Source organism: Choloepus didactylus, chromosome 5 (assembly GCF_015220235.1).
Source record: "Choloepus didactylus isolate mChoDid1 chromosome 5, mChoDid1.pri, whole genome shotgun sequence".
Lineage (NCBI taxonomy): Eukaryota > Metazoa > Chordata > Mammalia > Pilosa > Megalonychidae > Choloepus > Choloepus didactylus.
The window spans coordinates 87,977,937-88,002,933 of NC_051311.1; the positions used below are offsets into that span (position 1 = coordinate 87,977,937).

A 24,997-nucleotide genomic window follows, 5' to 3' on the forward strand; every position below is an offset into this window, starting at 1 on the left:
AGAAATTCAGTCAACTAGAAAACGTAAATATTTTGTAAAAATAAAAGCAGTTGGTTGAAAGCATGAACCTATGAGTAAACAGTTTGCATTTCTGAACACAGTGCTGGGAGAGAAAGTCCTGGTTAAAAAAATATGAGCCTTGAGTTGTGATCTATAGTCATTAAAACAAAACAAAGAAACAAAAATGCTCTATTTATATTGTAGTCACATGAGTTAAATTGGACTTTTTTGGAAAAGCATTCACATACCCTGAAGAAAAATATACACAATAATGTTGGTCTCAGCTGAATAATTAGCATTCTCATCCTTCTTTTAGTGGCCTTTTGTAGCAATAAACACTTTCTGAATCTGCTATCTGTTTAAGTAAAAGATACTAGAAATTGTGTGAATTGAAATCATGTAAGCTAATTATTTTTGACAGAGTAAATACATAGTTCAGAAAAAATTAATTTCTCTTATGCCCTTGTTTCAAAAATTACAAGTGAAATAAGTCTTCCCTTTGAACCGGGGAAGAATTAACTTTCTTAAAATATCAATACCAAACAAGCAAGCGAAACACAGCAATAACAACAAAAACCCTGATTTATTTTGCTAATCAACCTAACAGGCACAATTTTCAAGTTTCTTTATACATGTTTAATTCCTGATACTTGAAAAGGACTGCTTATTGTCTACATTTTTGTTAAAGGACTATGAGTCTTGACATTTTTACAAATACTCAGAGATATTCTAGTTGCTTGCCACTGTCCTGTGAGGCCCTGAGTCATGTTTTCAGATACAGGACACCTGTCTCTGTGGAGACAGGCCTCTGGAGGGGCTCGAGAATACTGGGACAGAATCACAGTTGGAGGGTGCTCTTCAAAGCTTCACCATCTTGGTCGTAAGAAGACACAGATTATAAACCACGTACCTTCAAAGTACATATTATCAGACATCATGGGAACTGTTTGAGAGGAAGGATTTGGTAGACCAATTTTCTTTTTGATTATACAGCCTAAATTACAGAGATGTTTCCAATTTTTTTAATTGAGGTGAAATTTATATATAATGAAATGCAAAATTCAATGTTTTGCAAAAACTTCTCCCAATCCCTGTCTTAGCTCTGATGAATTTGAGTTCTGACCAATTACCATCTTCGTCTAAAACAAACATGTAAACAAATATATACTTCTAATTAATAGCTACAGGATCCACCAAATCACTAGAAACATTAGAGATATTGTAGCTTCACCCTTCTCGTTCCTACCTTCAGTCAATTTCCCTCTCTAATCAATTCTATCTCTTGTGCTTCTTGATGGAATTCATCACGCTTTGCCATCCCCACAGTTACTGATCTGGCGGAGGCTCTTAAATCTCACCTGGAATACTCAAAGTCTTTTCTAACTTATTTTTTCACTTTACTTTTATAGTGGAAATTGCATGCTATGCCCTACATGGAAGTTCTCTGCCCCACCCCTTCAATCCCTGATGAAACCCCAGATTCATAATCCTTATGGAAACAAGTATAATCACTTTTTTTGTACCTTTAAAAGGTTTTTTTTCTGCCTCACACAATGAAGAGTCATTGGGCCTTCTCAGCAACTTCAGATATCAAAATATACTTTTCATTCTTTCACAATCTTTCCCTCTCCCACTTATTGAGTGCATACCACATGCCAGGTAATGTGCTACTGTGATCATTCAAAATTGAAACAATAACAGTCCAAGCTCTCCTCTAGCCACCAGGGAAGAGAAAACAAAAATAAAAATTCAATGTGGAGAGTAATCCATATGAAGTATGAACCAAGTGCTGAGGAAACCCAGGGCATCCAGCCCTAACTATACGGTGGAGTTGGACAGACCTCTAACCTTCATCTATTAAAAAGCTACTAACCTTAGTTATATTAAAACTAGATACATTAAAACTAGTTATTATATTAAAACTTTTTTTTACACTTCGAGTTAACCTTTATTCCGATTTTAAAAAGCTGTACACTTAAAAAATCTGCACTATAAATAAAATATCACAATCAAAATTTTGTCATTAGATATGGGAAAGCATGTACCATAAGGAATTCAAACAAGAGCCATTAAAAAATAAAACCCCTTTTTGGAAGCTTTAAAATGCACTCCTAAATAATCCTTAGTAAAAAAGGAAATCACAAAGGAAATTGCAAAATACTTAGAACTGAATGATAATCAAACTGCTATTTGAAAATGGCTAAAGCAGTATTTAGGCAAAAATTTATATGGTCTTAAATGTACTTATTAAAAATAAGATAAGAAAATAGAAAAATAACAAAAGAAAACATAAGAGGTAATGAAATAATATAGAACAAAAATTAATGAACTTGAAAAAGGAAAGTTTCAATAGGACCAGATTAAAGAAACCTCCAGTATAATCAATGAATAAAAGCAAAGAGGGATATAATTCAGTACAGATTCGAAAAATCATGAGACAATAATGTGAATAACTTTATGCTAACATAAATTTTAAAACTAAGATGAATGAATAAACTGTAACAAAATCATAAATCTCCAAAATTCACTCAATAGAAAACTTGAATAAATCGAAAACCATTATTGAAATTTAATGAATCATGAAAACTTTACCCCAAAAGAGAAAAAAGGTTCAGAAGTCTTGATAAATAAAAGTGCTTAAAAGACTAGAAAACTAGACAAAGCTACCTGACCCATTTTATGAAGTTACCATAACTTTGATTTTAAAATAGCATCAGGACAGTACAAGAAATAAAAATTGTAGAATATCCCCACTTTCAAACACAGATGTTGTATTGGTTATCTACTGTGGCATAACGAACTACCCTAAAAACTAGTGGTTTAAAACAATAAACACATTTATTATCTAACACAGTTTCTGTGGGTCAGGAATTTGAGAGCAGCTTAGCTGGATGTTTCCAGCCTAGAGTTTCATGAAGTTGCAGAGAGATGTGGGGCAGGGCCGCAGTCATCTAAAGGCTTGGCTGGGGCTGAAGAATCCACTTCCAAGTTGGCTCACTCACAGGCCTGGCAAGTCAGGCTATTAGTTGGCAGGAGGCTTTAGTTCCTTGACACGTGGCCCTCTCTGTAGAGCTGCTTAAGCATATCACAACATGGCAACTGGCCTCCCTCAGTGTGAGTGATGCAAGGGAGAGCAAGATAGAAGCCACAATGTCTTTCATGACTTAATCTTAGAAGTCACATTGTCAGCTCTGCTATTGGTCAATTCTATCCTATTGGTTACACAGGTAAGCCTTATTCAGTGTGGGAGGGGAGATACAAGGGCATAAATACCAGGAAGCAAGAATCATTGGGGGCCATCTTGGAGGCTAGTCACCACAAAGAAAATAAGTCTAAGTAAAACACCAGCAAATCAGATAGTTTATTAAAACAAATAAAACTATTCATACAATCCACAAATAAAAATATTCATACAATCCAGTATATTCCAGGATGCTGAAATGGTTCAACATCAGAAAATCCACTAATAAAATACACACCATTTACTGACAGGAGAAAAAACAGCAATATGATCATCTCAATAAATGCAGAAAAATCACTTACTCAAATTAAATACTCATTCATGAGTTAAAACAATAATTATTCAAGAGTACAAGGGGAAAGTCCTTGGACTGATTAGCGGTACCTATCAAAATTCTACAGTAAACATATATTTAATGATAGACCCATCAAGGCATTACTTTAAAGTCAGAAATAAGGCAAAAATGACCACTATCCCTGTTTCTATTCAATATCCTACTGGAATAGGAATTGGAAATGAAAAGTTAATTCAACTGTCTACAGAGAATCTAATTAAACTTATAATAAATGAGTTTAATAAAATTGCTAAGTAACAACATACAAAAATAACTAGTCCTTTGGTATACAAGTAATGACAAAATAGAAAATGTAATAGAGAAAAAAATCTCAATTATAATAACAACAAAAATGGTACCTTGGAATAAAACTAAGATAGGCAAATCCTTTATGAAGCAAATTACCTACCATTACTGAAGAATTGGATGAAAACTAAATTAATGGAGATACACCATATTCATGGAGATGAAGACTATCATTAATATGTCTGCTCTCTGCAAATTTGTTTATAAATCTAATGCAATTCCAATAAAATTCCCAGTAAAGCTTTTCACAAAATTGAAGAAGCTTAACCTAAAAGTTCTATGGAAAAATAAGCTGATTAGTAAATTTTAAAGAAAATTTTAAATAAATTTTAAAGAAAAACAATGTGGAGGTTACTTATCTAACCATATATCAAGCCCATTATAAAGCCATATTAACTGAGAAAAAGGAATTGATGAAAGGATATACAAATAAACCAACAGAACAGAACAGAAACCTTAAATACATCCACATATATATGGAAATTTGATATTTAAAAATCAGTGGGGAAAATGAGTCAATAGATGGTGCATATTTAAAAAAATGAAATGAGAGGCCTATCTCATACCACTCACAAAATTATAGCTGGATGAAAGTCTTAAATGTGAAACTCAAAACTTTTAAATTTTTAGTAGAAAATAAAGAAGTTATCTTGTTAATTTTGGGGTAGATATAGATTCCTTAAACAAGACACAAAAAGTAAAAATATAAAGAAAGGATTAATGTTAGGATAAATTAAAATTAAGGAATTCTGTTCAACCAAAGTTATCATAAACAAAGTGACAAGATAAGCTCAGTGGAGACTGAGAGACTTTTTCAATGCTTATTACCAACAAAGGATTAGTAACCAAAACATCCAAAAAGGAGAGAGCGAGAGCAAGAGAGAGTAAGAGAGATAACTTCCTACAAATCAATAAGAAAAACACGATTGCCCAAAGAGGAAAAAGTACAAAGAATAAAAAATAAAAAAAAATAAAAAAATCACAGACGATAAACAAAAATATGGTCAAAGATGTTCAATGTTACTAGTAAACAGGGAAAAGCAAATTTAATTAATGATGCAATTCCATCTAACTTCCACCCTATCGGCAAAGCTTGTTAAAATGTGACAATATCGTATATTAGTTTGAATGTACAGAATCAGGAACTCTGCTATACTGCTGATGGGAGTGTAAACTGGTGCAACAATATGGCAGTATGAGGCTGAGTTAAAGCTATGCACACCCTACAACTCAGCCGTTCCATGTTTAAGCATATTCCCGAGAAGCAGTTCCTTAAATTTTTTGGTCTCAAACCTCTTTACACCCTTAAAAATTATTTGTGTCTGTTACATCCATCAATATTAATTGTATTAGAAATTAAAATTGATAAATTTTAGAAATTTTATTCATTTGAAACTAACAACAAAACAATTACATTATCATAAATAATATTTTTTATGAAAAATAACTATATTTTCCAAAACAAAAGAAATTTAGTGAAAAGAGTGCCTTTGCTTTACATTTTTGCAAATCTGGAATAATAGAAGACAGTTGGGTTTTCATGTTCCTCTGTATGCAAATCTTTTGCAATATTATATACCGTGTAGTCTCTGGAAAAATCCACTATCACATTTATGAAAGATTAAGAGTACAAAAGGCAAATAACTATTATTGCATTAATAGTTTGCACTCCCATGGACTCCCCAAAAAGGGCAGGTCAAGAGTGTCAGTCCTCCCAGGATCATCTGAAAACTGCCTTAGAAAAACTCTAGCATATTTGCATGAGGAAACAGACACAAAGACACACAGACACACACACACGTCTGCACACACACATCAACTACAACACTGCAATAACAAAAAACTGAAAACAAACAAAATTTCATCAAAGAATGGATAAATTGTATATTTACACTAAGGATACTAAATAGTAATTTAGAATAGATGAACTAGAGCCACATGAATCTATGTAAAATTATCTCAAAGAATGTTCTCAAAAATAAGATAAAGAATAATTTATGTACATGAAACTTTTATTAGTGGCATGATTTATATAAATTGAAAATATGCAAAATAGCATTATTTCCTACCTGTAGATAAATGCCTATGTAACACAGTAATACCTCAAATAAATGCAAAGGAATTATAAACACCAAGTTCCTCACAGCAGTTGTTATCTTTGGGGAAGGAGGTTAAGAGGAGAATGAGATAGGAAAAAGATACCCCAGGGCACTACTTCTGTACATGTGATATTTTATTTCTTAAAAGAAAACAAACCCGAAAATTTGTTAAAATTTATTAGAGCTGGGGGATGGCTTATATGTTTCTTATGTAGTCTCTATTCCATTCTACATGTTAGAAATATTTCACACAAAAAAAGAAAAATAATAATTTTCTGCTCTACTCGGTTTCAGCAGATAAAAATCTCTTTATACCCTGCCACTACCATTCTAACCAGAGTAGTTCACACTGTATTTTAATGTTAAATGTGCCCTTAAAATATTTTTCATAAATATCCTTCTACTAATGATTTTTTCATTAAAATACAAACGCTAAAATCCCTTTTGGATTCTTTTTTAAGGAATTATATGAGGAAATTATTTTAGGGAATTATTATGACTCAAAAGCCCTACTACTGCTTAGTTGGTAAATTGTTACTAATGACAGTCAAATAAGAAACCAAAGGGCTGTGAACAATTCCATGTAAAAACAAAGATATCCAAAAGGAATGTCTTTTTTTTTCATCCTAAAAGTATATTAAGATATTAGCAATTTGTAGTTGAAAAAGTACAGAAGTATGTGTTTCAGGAATAAAACCACATACTATTGTAAAACTTAGAGAGGTATAAATTTGTCCCACCAAGAGCTTACTTTTATAAATATTATGACACAAGGAAACGGCAACAAGTTGTCAATTTAATGCAACTATTTTTTTCCAATTAATTTATATTTCAGGCACATTTTCATATTTTTACTTTAAGCATGTGCCTCATTTAAATAAAGTAACTATATTCAATAGTCCCACCTACTCTTTCCTACGTTTTTAAAAATGACTTGTTAAAACTCAAATAAGACCAGAAACTTGCAGATTTTGCAGACATAAATTTATTTATTCTACCAGTTAAACACTGATTCTCAAGGGAAAGGAAAAGCATGCAAACAAAGCAAGACTTTATCCTATTCCTTTCTTTCTTTTTTTTTTTTTTCCTTTTTAAGTCAGACTATTGAACTTGAATTTCAAATGGCATTAAAGGGCAGCTTGAGATTTAAAGCAGCATGGATTTTTTAACATCTGAAACAATTAGCTAAATGATCTAAAGACTTCATTTTTACACAGTTCATTAATAACTTTTTAAAAGTACTTTCTATGACTACACTGCCTCGAGAACAATCTCTAGTTTCTTACATTTCCAAACTTGATTTTTTAAAAGCTGATATGTTCTCATTGGCTTCTAAAACTTTTCCTTCCTCTCTCCCTCCTTCCCTTTCTCCCTTCCTTTTTTTTTAAACAAACCCATCTATAGTGGTTAGTATATACCAGGCGCTGCTAATTCATTTAATTCTTACAACAACCCTCTGAGGCCAGTACTATCATTAATCCCATTTCATAAAGGAAACTGATCACAGATTCACTTACCCAAGGTCATGAAAGTTATAAATGGCAGAGCCAGGATTCAAACTCAGAGTCCATGCCAAAGTGTAGTCATGTTTTAAAAATAATTATCCACTGTTTCAGATTTTTCATGTCTCTACTCATAATCTTTTGGCTACTAAAAACTATCTGCTTTTCTTCTCCATGACAGTAATTGCCCAGGATTAACAAATTGTGAGGCAGAGGAAGGGGCCTCCAGGTACCATGCTAATCAAATTAGTTGGGAGCAGGGGAAGGAATGGCATGAAAGCTCAGGAAATAACAGAGGCCAAAGATAATGCATTCAGTTTGGAACAAAATTATGTGGAGGAGCCTGAAGAACATACAAGTAAAGACGTCTGGAAGGAAGGAGGATATGTCAATCTGAAACTTAAAAGAGAGGAGAAGTCCATGTTGGAGCTAGAGGAAAACTGGAGGGTTCCATTCCTGAGAGTAAGTGAGCCTTGAGAGGTGCGCAGGAATTATACAATAAAAGGAGGGGGGCAGCCGACATTCAAGAGGTCAGGAATGATAAGGAAAATGTAAATGATAAGGGAAGATGTAAAAAGGACAAACCAGGTTCAGGGCAACAGACCACTTTCAATTCATGTAAAGGGGTTCATGTAAACAGAAACAGTGACATGCAGCATTGGAGGTTTAGGTGGGGTCAGACTGTCTCCTCGATTAGAATTACAGGCAAGAGAAGCCCGCGTGCCTGTTCTCTGCATTTTGTAGAACAATCAAATGTCAAGTCCAAATAAAATAAAGCCTCATTATTTTGAACATAATGAAGTCTAAATCTGTGCAACTCAACCTGAGGACCGGCTAAAGCGTCTTCATTTCATGAAAACTTTTAAAAATACATTAACAGGCTTATTAAGACACTATCTGAAACATTTACATGCCTAAAAAGGTTTTGATCACTTTAGAAATATACATCCATACATATTTACTATTAATAGTACATAGTATTCAACTGAGCTTAATTTTTAAAATATTCGAGCATCTACTATGGGGAAAACACAATACATGCAGTAAAGACTTAAGAGGTGAAGGGCATTTTCCTGCATATTCCTACCTGTCTCTCCAGAGGACACCTGACATCTGCAAAGCTTACTTGGATATAGGGAATACACATCCTATCACACTGATACTATTAATGTCAACCAGGGAATCTTGCAAAGATTTTTGGTTGGGTGAAATGTAAGCTAGTCTTTGGGGAAAGGATGGGATTCCACTGAAAAATATGGAAATGTTACTGGGCATTCAGACCAAGAGAATAACTTAAGCAAGAATATTTGGTGATATCAATTAGAACCACGTGCCTCTAAAGATTGTGCTTTATTTATCTACCTAATGGGTATTTACAAAATAATTGCATCTCTTTCATGTCTTTTTACAATTAAAATTTATTTTGTAGGCAATACAAATACATGATAAGACATTTTTTCAAAAAATTACAAAAAGCACACGATGGAAATTCTCCCTCCAAACCCATTACTGTCTCCACAGCTATCCTTTCTGAGATATTAGATGAAAATGCATTTCTTTTAAACTATTTTAAACTTCAGATTTTCTTCTAATCCTAACTGGCATTTCCACGATTTAGTGATTCTTAACTAAATCCCTCTAATATATGATTCTCATTGTTGCATCTCCAAATTGTGCAAAAAGAACATTATTACTCTACCATCTAGGTGAGAGTTCAAGGCGCAAAAAGGAATGCAGGTTTAAAAGAAAAACACTGGTTCTCACTTTCAGGTAATATCATTTAATTTCCTTTTATAAGGTAATTTTCCTCCTTTTTCTGCCAAACTTCTTTTGAGTCACACAATTAACACATCCACTGAATGTCTATTGTAGAAGAAACACACACACTCACAAACTAGGACCCTATCTAGTCCTTTATAATCTAGGAACTAAAATCAGTTAATCAGAGTTGATCATAACTGTGGCCCTCTCTAGCTAAGCCAACTTGGCAGGTGAAATCACTGCCCTCTCCCTTAACATGGGATGTGACATCCAGGGGTGTAAATCTCCCTGGCAACACAGAATATGACTCAAAGGGAGGGATCCAGACCCGGCATCGTGGGATGGAGAACATCTTCTTGACCAAAAGGGGGATGTGAAATGAAATAAAACAAAGTTTCAGTGGCTGAGAGATTCTAAAAGGAGCCAAAGAGATCACTCTGGTGGGCACTCTTATGCACAATATAGGTAACTGTTTTTAGGTTTTACTGAATTGGAATAGCTAGTAGTAAATACCTAAAACTATCAGACTAACCCAGTAGCCTTGAATCTTGAAGACGATTGTATAACAGTGTAGCTTACAAGGGGTGACAAGTGATTATGAAAGCCTTGTGGATCACACTCCCCTTTATCCAGCGTATGGATGGATGAGTAGAAAAATGGGGGCAAAAAAAAACTAAAAGAAAAATAGGGCGCGGGGGGACAGTTTGGGTGTTCTGTCTTTATTCTTTATTTTTTTATTCTTACTTTCACTTTTTCTGGTACAAGGAAAATAGTTAAAAAAAAATAGATTGGGGTGATGAATGAACAACTATATGATGGCAATGTGATCAATGGATTATATACTTTGGATGATTGTATGGTACGTGAATAAATCTTAATAAAAAAATTTGTATTAAAAAACAAAAGTTGATCACGGCCACCTTATAAACAGCGTCAAGTTAAACTGTGCTGTTTAGAATCATGGTCTCCAAAATGTTGTTCATGCACCCCAAGACAGTGTAGAAGACAATCCATGGGAATGTGGGGAAAAAATTAGAACTTGTTTATAATTATTTTTTATTTCATCCTTTCAAAATCTATATTTTGGGATGCTTTATCACATGCATAAAAATAATATAATGATATATGTATCAAATTTATAGATGAATACACTGGGAATGCATGCTCACATGTATTTTGGTAAGAAGGGCACAGGATCAAAAAGTTTTAAAGAGTTTGTAAAAAAAAAAAAAAACAGCTCAGTATATGAGATGTTTACTTCTAAAATAAACATTTTATTGAGTTTCTAAAGTACATGAAGTTCTAATTGGGTGGGATAGACAGAAAACATTGTAAAAGGCAGAGACCATCATAAGGCTAGACTACAAATTTTTAGTCAGAAAAATAGTTCATTTTTTTATATATGAGGTTCTTTCTACAATGCTCCTGCTATAAGAATTACTGAAGATGAATTACAAGAGGAAGGGCTCTGAAATCAGACAGCCAGGTTCAAATCCTGACTCTACAACTTAATTTTAAAGAGGACTCAATGACATATGTATAAAGGGCCATATTCAGCATTTGGCACATAACAGCCAAAAATGTTTGCAATAATAATTATTAAATAAAAAGAATACAATTTAACAAACATTAACTTTCAACAATAACTGGAATGAAACAGCTGAGTCATGTTTTAGTTCAACATGACCTTTTGAAAAAAATGTTCTTTGGGTCTAACTAAATGTATTTAAGCAAATTGAAGCTTTTTTCCTTCTTTCTTACCCAAAAATGTCCCTTCAAGATCACTCCCATGAACGAGTTTGTCTTGGAACAGCTAATGTAAATTAAACAATGTCAGTCCCTAGCTAAATGGATACCGGAATAACTGCCTACAGTATATCTTCTTGGCTTTGCTTTTACATGGAATGTGTGTTTATATTTTGACCTTTTGTCTTTTTTTAAAAATAAAGAAACATTTTTAAACAGCAGCAACCAGAATTTTTTTTTTTTTTTTTTACTTTCCAAACATATTGTTACACATGGCACAGCCTATTGCCGAAACATTTATAAATGCTACAACTGTGTTTATATTTCTGAATTTTTTTAGATTGTTTTGTTTTCATATAAGCCATGACCTGAAAATTTTAGCTCAGATTCTTTCCACAAAATACTTACATGATGGAACAGTCCGAGTCATTTTGAATTTCTGAAACATAAAACTCGCTTCCATAAAGTAAAGATAATGAACAGCATGATGGTGAGGTTTTTACAATGGGGTTTTGTAATTTGTAGTCCCAACTACAATTAAATGGTAAGGATAAGACCGAAAGGATAAGAAGAACAGGACCAAGAACACAATAAAAATCATTCATCCAACTCAGAAAAATTACCGTATTTTTTTTTCTTTTCCAATTGTCTCCTAAGCAATTACAAAAATAAAATCACTATTAAATATCACTGCACTGAAAAAGAATTGAAAATTGAAAATTCTGAAGACAAAGTCAAATACAAAGTTATCTTTCTGTAGTCCGGCCATGTAAACCTCATCTACCACCTTGATGGACGACAGAAAGAATTCATGATATGTAAGTGAGTATAACTAGCATACAAAATGTTATTGATAGTTTTATGAAAAAGACCAAATATGTAAGACCAGGCAGGACCTATTAAATTTAAGCAAGGAACTGCTCTGGCTTTCAGGTGCTCACCTGTTAAATGAAACAGATGATACATGCTATCTATCAAACAGTCTCTGACAATAGGGTTGTGTCTTCAGAAGCCCAGAAAAAGTAATTGAAGAGAATAATTATTTCTTTTTTTCTTGAAGGAAAAAAAAAGCATGGAGTTGGCTCTCAATAAATATTTGTACAGTGAGTGAATGAGCAAGCATTCTACCTTCCAATAGTCACACATTCCTTTTCCTAATAGGCCATCCCACGTCTCAGCCTCCTTCTGGTTTTATGCGACTGCAGACACTTCTAACACAGACCCTATCTATGCTTAGTCGCTTCAATCTTCCTCACCCTAAAATGTTCTGTCAATCCCCAACCTCCACCAGAGGCGAAGCAGTATTGCCACTGCACACCATAAATGACTTTCTATATGGGTCCTAAATAAATTCCTAGCTGACAAATTCAAAGGTCTTCTGTTAGTATTCACAAAGTTGAAAAATAAACACATTTGTTTTTTAAGCACAGCTATGAACAAAGTCTTGACAGCTGGAAATTTACTGGAATCCAGGGAATGAGATTCACAACAATAAATAACCATTAAATATTTACTCTTGTTCAACCCAGACAGTTACATCACTTATGTGCAATCTCAAAGGGAAAGCTTATAACTGCCTTACTAGCTAAACAGTTTGATTCTTAAAATAGGTAGGAAAATGAAAGTATGCAAAGCTTTAATTTTTGTTTTGGCTGTTTTCATTCTATGTTCTCTCTTCAGACAAAGTATATGTTATTCAAGGAAACTTGCAGATTCCCCAACTGATTTTGCTCCCACTTCCCCTCTCCTGGCTTTATTGTCTTTCTCCCTTTTACCTCCTTCCATCCCTTTTTCCAAAGCCTAAAGAAACAGATGGGTAAGAGGAGAAAGGACATTATTTCAAGTCCTTTGATTTCCCAATTTCAATCCCTAAAGCAATCCACTTAACATTACCATTAAAATGAATATTCTTAACTGATTCCAGTTTGAAAATCACAATTATCATCTATCACTCAAAATATTTTTAAAAATCTTGTCTAACATTGTTTTATGCTTACAGCTAAAATAATGGCTTCAATATTTTAGCCACTATCATGAATGATGTAATCCATTTCAGGAAGATTTAAAACTACCATGTAAATCTCTAATAGCCAAAGACCATAAAGTATCATTAATTACAAAATCTAGGGGCTCTTAGGTGCAAATTCTGAGTAGAAAGGATATGGATTTCATTACTGTGCAACATATCTCCATATTAAATCCTTAATGGAACTGCCACAAAGCTCATTTCTCTAAATAGTGCAAATACCAGATCCATTTCCACAAAATACCAGTGAAATTGCTATCCTGCAAGAAAAATTTATACTTTTGTAAGATTTCATATTAATGAGATGATTTATTTAACTTATAATCAGTGTTTGCTATATACACTGCTCCAAGGGCCTTAACAAATATCCTCATAAAGCTGATGATACACTGAAAGGGTATTTACATTTTAAGTCTTATGTATTAAGTCATTTTTATAATTTAGTGGCAAACTATTACCACTAAAATAAATTTCTTTAGTTATATGTTGGTGGCCACAAGCAGTAAGAGGCAAGAACTAAACAACTGGCTACTCTGTCTCGTAATAAGCTCTTGTAGCCAAAGAGAATAGGTTCTTAAATAAATGAGGGCATATAGAGGTAAGCCTAATAAATCAGCCAAAGCAACAATTCTTTAAAGCTATGATTAACCTCTACATTTTCCTGCTATCAGTTAGATCATGACTTCAATAGGTAAACAGTATTTTTTACTCCTAGAATGAAAACGGTTAGGAACATTTTCATAGCAGATTCTTGTGAAGTGAATCTGTATCACTGCTCTTGCCACTTCATTTTAGGCAGACCACATAAACTGTTCCGGGCAGATGAACTTCTGACTTTTATTTTATTCTTCAAGTTACAACAAAGCTTAGTTCTAATTCTAAAAGATGAAGAATATTGGTCTATAATACTCTAAGAAAACTTACTCAGACACATGAAAATTCTTCTCAACTCTCCTTTAACCATTTCTCATGATAATTTGGTTTTCTTAAACCCCCAAGAGCTCTAACTTTACAGTATTTTGCACAATATTTAAGATCTCTCCTGCATTATGCATCTTCCTTTATGTTTCAAAAATCAAAGGTAGATAAGATTCCCCATCAAAGATCTGACAAAGGGCAGACTTTAAGAGGATTAAATCATAGTTATTACATGGTAAATATCATTTTATATACCTTTGGCATGCTTGCTTTATAAAAAAGTATGATTCACTATTTTTGACTTCTATATGCAGTTTGAACTCTAGATCTTTTTCTTCTACATTTTACATTAAAGAAGTTTTTCGTCCAGATTAACTGCTCTGCATGTGCCCATATGTAAGCTATTTCAATTTCTCAGGGTAATTTGGAATTTCACTTATTTCAGCAATTTCACTGAAAAAATTACTGAGTAGCACAAGATCTCTTGATGATGCCTTTATAAACCCATTAGTTATCATAGGCTCCACTCCAAATTGGTACTGATCCAACTCTCTGGCCTACTGTAAACCCTTTTAATAAATGCTAGACCTAGAGACACTACCCTTTCAGAAGTGACATGTCAAGCTTTATTACCTTTCTATAAGATGGTAAAGAGGAAGGCAGAGTAGATGCCAACGGGTCTCTATTACACTTCTTCCAGGCCTTCAAGAGTCCCTTTGGAGAAAGTCACCATAAGCTATTATTCTAATACCTAAAGGCTGCCTTTTCAACCAGAATTAGTTGACAGCAAAATGAAAGTAAAAATTAGAAGCTAAATAATTAGAAGAGAATAGGAGAAGGATGGGAAAGTTATCAGTAGACGAAGGGATTCCTTGGAAAGGTAGGAAAGGAATAAAGACCCCCTTCACTCATCCAACTATTTCGCCTAGTGCCATATATGGCCATGCCACTTGACTCTTAAAAAAAGAAAATCATTGAATCCTGGACCAGACTACATTTTTCCAGCTTATTGTAGATGCCCAGTTGACTTATTTGACTAAACCACATCATAAGATCAAGGCTATACACTTGATCCCTATCTGAGTCAATGGGCACTAGTTTCATGGTCAAAAACTTGCCTTTTGACCCCAACCTCTCATAAATACCTTCACTTGTCCTAAAGGAATTCATAAGAGAGGGTATGGACTGATCAATGCAAATGCATCAGCATTCCTGGAAAATTTACCAGGAAAACATATCCTGCAAGTCAGCCTTTTGTGCAAATTTCATTGAGGAAGAACTCCCTGATTTTTGTCTTGGGCTTCATGGTCAGACAAATGTGGTAAGAAACCAGGCTTTGCTACTTACTAGTTCTTACAAGTTAAATTTTAGAACCTTAAAGGTAAATCATATTAAGGGTCTCAAGTATTGAGCTTGACATATAAAGGATGCTCACGCAGTACTGGCCTCAGTTGTTTCCAGAGATAACAACATGATGATCAGGAGCACAGGGGTAGGAGCCAGGCCCACCTGTGTCACAATTCTGGTTTTAAAACACTATGCAACTTACAGCCTCATCTTTCTTATAAAGCTGGGATAAAGAATTAAAAAGTGTTTAGACAGTGTTTGGCACACAATGTTAATAAATGGCAGCTGTTATTTTTTAACTGTTAATAAGATAAGAAGATATTATTTCATCACTATATGTTTGATCTTCCAGACAAGGTTTCTCAAAGTATGGTCAAGGAACTACCTGTATCAAAATGACCTAGAATGTCTATTAAAAAAATAGATGCCATGTTCCACTGCAACCTATTTTAAAAAGCTCTCCAGGAATGGTTCTGAAGTTTCTGAATCAAACTTCCTTGAGATGCATACTAAAATTTAAGAATTACTGATATAGCACATCTTGGGCCGTGTCACAGTATATTAAGACTTGCTTCCAGTTCTTGTTCTTTAGTATGCCAAGAGAAGTACACAGTAACTGGTGTTTTTAGTGTTCTGGCACTTTTCTGGCTATAGACATTAAACTGACAGGCTTATAATTTCTCGGCTCATTCCTATTTTTTCCCCAGTGGAACATTTTGACTTTTTTTTCCCCTTTGACCATGGTTCGGCAAACTATGGCCTTGGCCCAAAGAAGAATATGTGATTGAGACCATAGATCTACAAAGCCTAAAATATTTACTACCTGGCTCTTTAGAAAAAAGTTTGCCAACCCCTTTGTAGCCAATAATTATTTTTTAAACTGTGGGTCTCAACACGATTGACTTTTTTTTTTTTAAGTAAGAGAGAACTGATTAGAATAGAGAGTATTAGAAAGTACTAAACCTAGCAGAAGGATGTCTCAGTTATGCAAAGTCTCAGAATGCAAAGTCTCAGTTATGCATTCATACATACACTGTATTTATGCACTAGATCATGAGCAAACTGAATTTGGTTGCAGTCAAAAAAGTTTTAAAGTCCCTGGGGGTAGAGGCTGAGAGTAAATAGTGTAGTGAGTCAACAAATATTTATTAAAACTCAAATTAAGTAATTTCTACAGTAAAGGTACTTTGGAAAATATAAAAACATGTAAAACGATCTCTACTGCCAAAAATTCAACAGTTTATTTCTTCATCTGCATACAGAAATAAAATTTGTTCTTTCTGTGTACAATATACACTATTGTAAGAAAAAAATGGAATCATCAATGCAAAACAATTAAAAAACATTACATACAAACAAAATATTATTAGTCATATTAACAACATATTATATTAAACATATATAGGTTCTTTACTGATCACTTAGCTCCTAAAGTCCTCCAATCAGGGAAACTAGTTCTTTTTTTCCTGTGTGTGTGTGTGTGTGTGTGTGTGTGTCTGTAGATGCATGTGCATGTGTATCAGGAGCATACGAGAAGTAGCAGATACCTTTCCCCTTTCTGTGTTATCCATTATTGACTTCTTTCCATCTCTTTAAATTACATTTTCTGTTATTTTTCTCTTGTTTCTAGTAAAAAAAAATAAAAAGCATTTGATAACTTATCGTGCAAAGATAACAATTAAGACTATGACTATCCAATCTTGGGAAATACTAAAATGCATAAAACCAAAATCTAAAAGTAACCTCTTCTGACTTTATTCCTCATAGAGCACTAATTTCCAGGGTTTGGGTGATTGTTTTAGACAAGCAAAAAATACATTAATTTTATAATACATTTCAACATGTGATTCTGCAAAGAAAAGAAACATATTCCTAGGAGCATACACAAGGAGATGAAATGACACCTTAAAATGTTATATGAAATGCACTGCCACAAACCACAAGCCAAATAAATAAATAAAAGCTGGTGCAATGCTGCCTGCATGTCTGCCTTACAACCACAAAGAGAAAACACTTGCACATTTACACACCATGGTGTTGTAGTTTGAGAATGCCAAAAGGATGGGATTTAGTCATGTATAAATACAGGAGGCTGTGTTGTGTGTGTGTGTGTGTGTGTGTGTGTGTGTTTGTGTTTGGGGGTGGGGGGTGGTGTAACAGAAGGGGTGGGACTTGCCAGGAGCAGCTATTTCAGAAAATTCCTTTCCCATTCATTCTTTTTAGCTTCAGTGTCTGGCACCGTCCTCACAATTACTCACTTAGCTTTTTATTTTAAAGGCAATCAACAAGCTTTAAGAACTTCCTACACTATTTTTTACAAACTTAAAAATATATATTTTTTTTTCAAAAGCACCAAATCGTTGAATATGTGTTTTAAATAAAAGGCAAACCATTAGCCGGTTTCCTCATTTCAAAAACCTCATGGGTCGCGGGCTAAGTAGGATCCTTTGTTGTGTGTTCAAAAATAATAATAGATTACTCTGTTTCCAAGAATGTCAAAGCTAGTGCCATAAATTTTGTTCTGCCCCATGGAGTCCCATTTCATGCTCCTTTTGGTGATTCCACCGTCCTAACACGGTAAAGCCAATCAAATACAACACCCCTCGCCTTTTCTCTTTGGACACTCCATTAGTAAACATATCAGCGCTGAAAAAGAACGCCAAGGGGGCTAGTCAGCTTCCTTCATGCACAATGGTATCCGTCAAGCGAAATATCTTCAACCACAAAGAAAACTGTCTTCCTATGAGATGCCCACACCAAACCAGCCCACCTCTGCCGATGTGCTCTGGACGAGAAGGGGCAGATGGGCAGAGGGAACCGTAACCTTTCAGCTTCCCCACCTCCAGAGGAAGAAAAGAGGGGGAGAGCATGAAATGAGAGCAGAGTAGGAAGGTGGGCGAATGGGAGAGACAGAAATGGATGCTGAGGGGGTGGGCAAGATGGGAAGGTAAGGCAGGTGGAGAATGCAGGGAGAGGTGGGTGAGGAAACCTGCAGGATTAAAGAGCAAAGTGAAGAACAGTGTAACGGGTGAGGGGACTCGGGGGGCGCTCGGGGGCGCAGAGGGGATCCGGTCCTCACCATTGAACGCTCCTGCGTCCGCGGCCTCCTCCTCCTCGTTCTCCTCCCCGTTTTCGGAGTCGGTGTGCCTGGGTTCCTCGGCGAAGTTGACTCCCTTGCTGGGGGTGCCGCTCCCAGGAGGGGCACCCGCGTCCCCCCAGGTCCTGCCCTCATGGCTGAAGCGTGCGGCGCTTTTTCGCTCGTTCTCCTGCTGCAGGCGTGTGAAGTGCTGCAGCGCGAACTCCAGCAGGTCCGCAGGCTGGTGCCTCAGCACCTCCACCGTGAAGCCCTGAAGCAGCTCCGTCAGCCCCGCCGGGATCTCGATGCTCATCCTGCCTCTGGGGCGGCGGGCGCCTAGGCGTCGCGTCCCCGGGCTGCCCCGCGCGGGCGGCCGCCGCCCTCGCCTTCTCCCGGAACCGACCTCGGGCCCCGCGGTCGCAGAGAGAGCGCGGAGGGCGCCGGCTGAGCTACCCGCTGCGAGCACGGCACACTGGGCCCCGGCGGCCGGGCTGGCCGAGCCCGCAGCGAAAGGCGCGCGACTGCTCCGTGCGGCGGCGGCGACAGCAGAGCGAGCGCAGTCGGAGGAGGGCTGGCAGCATCTCCCGCTCCTCCCGCTCCAGCCGCCGCCGCTGCTCTCCCAGCCTGAGCCGCCCCGCCCCCGCCCTGCCGCGGCGCGCGGGAGGGAGAACCCAAAGTGCGCGCCCACGTGACTCCAGAAACCATGGCAACGACCGCCGGCGGGCGCTGCGCTACAGCAGCTTTGATGGCCTCAGGGTTGTGGGCGCTGGCGGGCCCGGGGCAGGCGGGTGGCGCTCTGCGGGGACACGTGCCTGGAGCAGGGGGTCCCCACTCAACACTGCCCGGGTCCTCTGCGAGGCAAGCCTTGCTGTCCACCTGTCCGCACACCCCGGAGGGCAGTCCACTCTCCAGCATTCCCACACGTCATTCACCAGTGAACCCAGCCGGAGCTGCTGACACGCGATTTGCCCCGAAACCTCAGCCTTCTGCTCGGTAGCGGTATTTTCTTTTTCTCCTAGAATCTAGTTGTGTTGATAAATCTTGATAATATCTATTGTTTAAATTCACATAGCAGTGCTGGTTCTGTTTTAGACAAAAAAATAATAATATTCCGTCTTTGTGACATCCTTCCAACTTTTTCTTTCGCCACATTTTATCCAGCCTTTGCCTGTTCATCTTTTTGTTTTTTTGTTTTTTTTATTTTATTTTGACTTTACTGGTTCTATTCCATTGTGCACTCAATGTATTTACTACTATTTATTGAGAGAAATGGACCTTTTTTTCATGAGGCACTTATCAAAGTTAGTTGATAACCTTCAAACAGAATAGTGCAGCAATTTGAATAAAATGTCATAAACAGGACAAATGGTCCTAAAGCAAAAAAGCTTTGCCTGATTAGGCTCTTATTGTTTGTTTTAAAACTTTCCCTTATGCTTTGAGTGATTTTGAATTACATCTCCAAAAATAGGAATATTTAAATATAAAAAGAAATAGATGAACAAATATGTGCTTTAAAAGTAGAAATCCCTGACTCTAAAATTTTGAATTAGAGAAAAATATCTTTTGCTGTTTAAAAACTATTCAAATACATTTACTTCACATTTTACAGTGACCACCAAATCATTGTAAATAAAGTAGTTCAAGAGCAAGCTCACTTAGTCATTTTGGTTTATCTTTTCACCCACACAAAAGAGTAAATACATGACTCAGAAAACTAAAAAATTAAAAAGTAAGATGAACAAACCAGTTTCTTTTATAAAAATACATCTTCATATTAACCTTTCCTTTGTTTATGACACAGCTTGTATTCACTCCATCAGGGAATGTATGTCTCCATATCCATTTATCAACCTCCTAAAAATAGTTGTTTTTTAAAACTATAGTAAATGCTTCTAATTGTAAGTATCAGGCATTTGAAGAAAGTAAGTTTTTGTCAGATACTATAATCCTTACGTGTCACTGCTTTGAGCACATTGGTCAAAATCTCCACCATATAAGCGTTATTATCTTTACAGATCCAGTTATCTAAGATGAATTTCCATTATGTATCTTCATTTATGATCATATTTGTATCAATTAAGGTTAGCATTGTCTGCGTATGGCAGAAAATATAAATACAGTGGCTTAAACAAGATAGAAGTTTATTTATCTGTAATATAAATGTAGGCATTTCAGGGCTGGTATGGTTGCTGTTCTAGTTTGCCAATGCTGCCAGAATGCAAAGCACCAGAAACGGATTGGCTTTTATAAAAAAGGGTTTATTTGGTTACACAGTTACAGTCTTACAACCATAAAGTGTCCAAGGTAATGCATCAACAATTGGGTACCTTCGCTGGTAGATGGCCAATGGCTTCCAGAAAACCTCTGTTAGCTGGGAAGGCACGTGGCTGGTGTCTGCTCCAAGTTCTGGTTTCAAATGGCTTTCTCCTAGGATGTTCCTCTCTAGGCTTCAGCTCCTCAAAAATGTCACTCTTTGTTTCTCTTGGGGTCTTTGTCCTCTCTTAGCTTCTCTGGAGCAGAAGTCTGCTTTCAAAGGCCCTCTCCAAAATGTCTCTGTAAGCTGAAGCTCCTCTCTTTCCAATGCATTCTTCAAAGTGTCCCTTTTGGCTGTAGCTCCTCTTCAAAATGCCACTCTCAGCTGCACTGAGTTCCTTCTGTTTGTCAGCTCATTTATATGGCTCTAGTGATTTAATTTAGACCCAGTCTAAATGGGTAGAGCTAATACCTCCATGGAAATTATCTAATCAGAGTCATCACGCACAGTTGGTTGGGGCATATCTCCACAGAAACACTCAAAGAATTACAATCTAATCAACACTGATATGTCTGCCCACACAAGATTACATCAAAGAATATGGCCTTTTCTGGGGGACATAATACATTCAAACCAGCAGAGGCTTTATGATCATCAGGGACCCAGGCTCTTTCCATTTCCTTTCTGTGCAATCCTCAGTTTGTGGTTTCTACCTTGTGGTCCAAAATACCTTCTTCACCTCCAGTCATCTGGTCCATATTTCAGCCAGGAGGAAAGTGGAAGAGAGAAGGGAACCTTAACTCTCCACCCTCCCCCACACACCCTTTAAAGACTCTTCCAGGAAATTAAACACACCAATTCCTTGTATCCTTTTGGCCAGAACTTAGTCACATGGTCACACTATGATGTGGCAAATCTCATTTTCCAAAAATGATTGCAACAGAATCTCTTGTCCTTTGTGCTCTTCTACAGTGTAACCTTGCCATTCCTCCATCAAGAGTTGAAGTCTAATTCCCCTCCCCTTGAATCTAGTTGGGTTTGTGACTGCTTCCATCAATAGAGATGATAGAAGTCATACCAGCATGATAGAAGTAGCAAGCCCAGCAGTGCCCTGTCCAAAGTCTTGACCCACAGAATCCATGAGCATAAAAAAAAAAAAAAAAGGTTGTTTTAAGCCTGTAAGTTTGGGGTAATTTGTTACATGGCAATAGTAACTGAAACACATGGCTCTAAGGAAAGTTTGGGAACATAATCTTTATTTTGGCTAGTCACGTGCCCGGCAACCATTTGGGCATCAAGGAGAATTAAATCTGGGGAAAATTTTCAGTCTCTGCCACAATATTAAACACCTCTTCCACCAGAAATGACGGAAGAAAGCACTGCTTTTCCAAACATTTACCAGAGCCGTATTTTAAGTTATATCCTTCATTTTGTGTTTCAAAATGCTTTGTTGACTTAATGTATGAGGAATGGTAAATGGCTCTCTGTCATCAACCACAATGCCAGGGTCATGTGGCTCTCATTTCTTTATTATTATAGCAGTGACTCAAGCATGAAATGTATAATTGGATTAGATGACTGATAACGGTCTCTCCCAGCCTGGGGGATTCTATGATAGTGTAATATTTAAAGAAGACATGTTGGATTTAAAGCATCTTTGCAAAAAGTTCTCTAATAATTTATTTGTGTCAATTCTCAAATCGGTAACCATGACCTGAAGAAGTAAATCTTGATCTCTACATTCCCATTATGTTAATGTTCTCAGAACAAACATTATCTTTTCAAATTATCTTCTGGATTTGGTCACTGCACCTAAACTTTTCAGTAATACTGTACGATTTCCTTTAATTTTTTTTTCAAATATTTCCTTTTGAACCTTGGAATACAGTGACAGTGGTTTATGAGGACTGTTCATCATGAATTCTTTAAAAGAACATCACTGATAATGATTCTTTGGTTGTTGACTTACAAAGCAATTTGCACTAATTTCTTGGAGAATTAGACTGGAAGCATTGTAAGAGAACTCCAAGGACTCGAAGTTGGGCTGAAATAAGAGTGCTACCAAATTTTTCACACATGGGGAATTAAACAGATATTGGACAGAGACATCAACTGCCGAAACCAAACCACAACAGGGACAAGCCAGTGGTTCCTGCAAGCTTTACAATGATTAGCAATAACCAGTCACTCATGCAACATTCCCTATCAGTAGTTTAGGTGTATCCTGATCAAGTCTCTTTGGTGCAAGAAACATACACTCACTCAAGGTCACACACACACATGCAAAGGCAGGCAATTGAAAGGATATGGGTTTGTGCTTGCACAGGGCCTACTGTGGCCATCAGTCTCAGTTTTGTATGCTTTTAGCTGTTCAGCACTGACTACAGTTTTGGTGCCTCTAACTCAAATTCTCAAGAGAGAGAATCCAATTGTTTTTAACTATCCAATGAATTGGCTGGCTTTGAGCAAGAGGTCCTCTCCTGGTCCAGTTAGCATGGTCAGTGAGTTGCAGGATAAAGATGTGGTTCAGTAGTACAAATAACAGGACAAGACCTGCCTCTTCAGCAGGGAGAAAAGTCCCAAACATGGAGATTATGGGTGATTCAGGCACCCTACAACATATCTACTAAGAGAGAGTAACCTCATAGCCTGAAAATCTTGTAAAAATTTGGCATAAGACTAAGTAAAAATTTTAATCTCTAAGTGCAACTTCGAAAAGGTTGCCTCTAGAAGATCTGTGCTTCTCAAAATTCAGTTTGCATCAGAATCACCTAGCAGGCTTGTTAAAACACAGATTTCTGGGCCCCACTCTCAGAGTTTTGGATTCATTGTGTCTGAAGTGAGGCCAGAGTATTTGCATTTTTATCAAATTCTCAGATGTTGCTGATGCTGCCAGTCTGGGAACCACACTTTGAGAACTGCTACACAGATTCCCAGGGAAGAGCTTGTAATCGTGCTGAAAAATCAGCTGCTCTATGTAACTTTTGTGCTTAACATCAAAGCATGATTTTTTTTTTTCTTTTTTGGCCAAATGGAGACTAAATGTAAATTCATTATTTCTACTCCTTAGAGAGATCTTGAAAAGTTAGAGATTCTTAAAAGCAACAGAGAATATGTACTCAAACACCATATTTCATAGACAGAATATGGATTTCCTGTTAAGGATTAGGTTAGGCACACAAGTTTAGCTCTGCTTCCTGAAACTCCACTAAAATAATAGCTAAAGGAATGGAGAAAAACAATAAACTCCTCAGGACGAAAAGAACAGGAGACGAAACAAGAACAGATTAAAGTTGTCTACTAGACTTTTGGAACTAGCTTAGCAAACTAGAAAAAGCTGAAACCTAAGCTTGGATGGGAATACAGGGGTAGTGAAAGGAAGCCAATAAGCAAGATCATCTGTCTCACAGAACCCAGGAAGCACATACTCAGAAGACACCCAGTGCTCTGAAGGAGAGGAAATAAGGGTGAGGATTACTTAAATGTTTGTATAAGGAGCTAATAGCACTGTCCACTCTCCAGCCCCTCCACTATCCTACATAGATAAGCAGCTGCTCTTCTCCAGTCATAGCAGAAAATGGAGTTTATTTTCTGGAAAGGTTTGCACAGCTGATTGTGTGATATAAATATAAGATTTAGTGAAATGTATTGAAAAGAAGGGGGATTGATTCTGTTCTGGTGAACTACTTATAAGTGGCCTCCTTCAACCACTGTACTCCTGAGATTCTGGCAACTAGGTTTATACCATCCCAGGCAAGAAATTAGAGCATCTGTCTCTAGGGAACTGACCATGTCAAGAGACAAGACCTTCAGAGGCAGACATTTCAGTGTTCTCCAATAAAAAAGTCAAACTATGTCTTTTCACCCCATTGTGATGTTCATCAGTCAATATCCACCCCCATACACATAAATATCAACTCAGGTAAGAATCATCGGACTCCAAAAAAAGATTTTAATATGAAAAATTGGGACAAATAAAATGAACTAAAATATAAACTCACAGAAATAAAGGCTGCAGTAAACAGAACAAAAAATAAAAAAGTATTTTAATATTCAGATATATAGTAAGAACAATAATAATAACAGCTTACATATATGTCAGACTCTATTCTAAGCACTTTATATCTATTAATTCATTTTACTACTCAATGAGAACCCTATGAGGTAGATATGTTATTAAGCTACAGATGAGAAAACTGAGGAACAGAGAGGTTAAGTAACTTGCCCAAGATCACATTGCTTGTAGGTAGAACTGGAATGGGCTTCCAGGCAATATGGCTGTAAAGTGTCTATGCTATTTTGAAAGGAACAACAAAGAAGTCTTGGAAAGAAAAAAATCTAGAAAATGGCAGAGAAAAAAAGAAGAAAATTGGTGGATTGTTCCAAG

General features: G+C 36.5%; 1 protein-coding gene across 1 annotated transcript in view; it reads right to left on the minus strand.

Moving 5' to 3' along the window:
• PRKAR2B (protein kinase cAMP-dependent type II regulatory subunit beta) overlaps positions 1 to 18,962 on the minus strand; it is a 171,586-nt gene extending 152,624 nt beyond the window's left edge. The window contains exon 1 of the mRNA XM_037836396.1: positions 18,360 to 18,962. Within this exon, the coding sequence (XP_037692324.1) occupies positions 18,360 to 18,669 (310 nt within the window). The 5' untranslated portion in view covers positions 18,670 to 18,962. The remainder of the gene's footprint in view (positions 1 to 18,359) is intronic.
• Between the last annotated feature and the right edge of the window lie 6,035 nt (positions 18,963 to 24,997).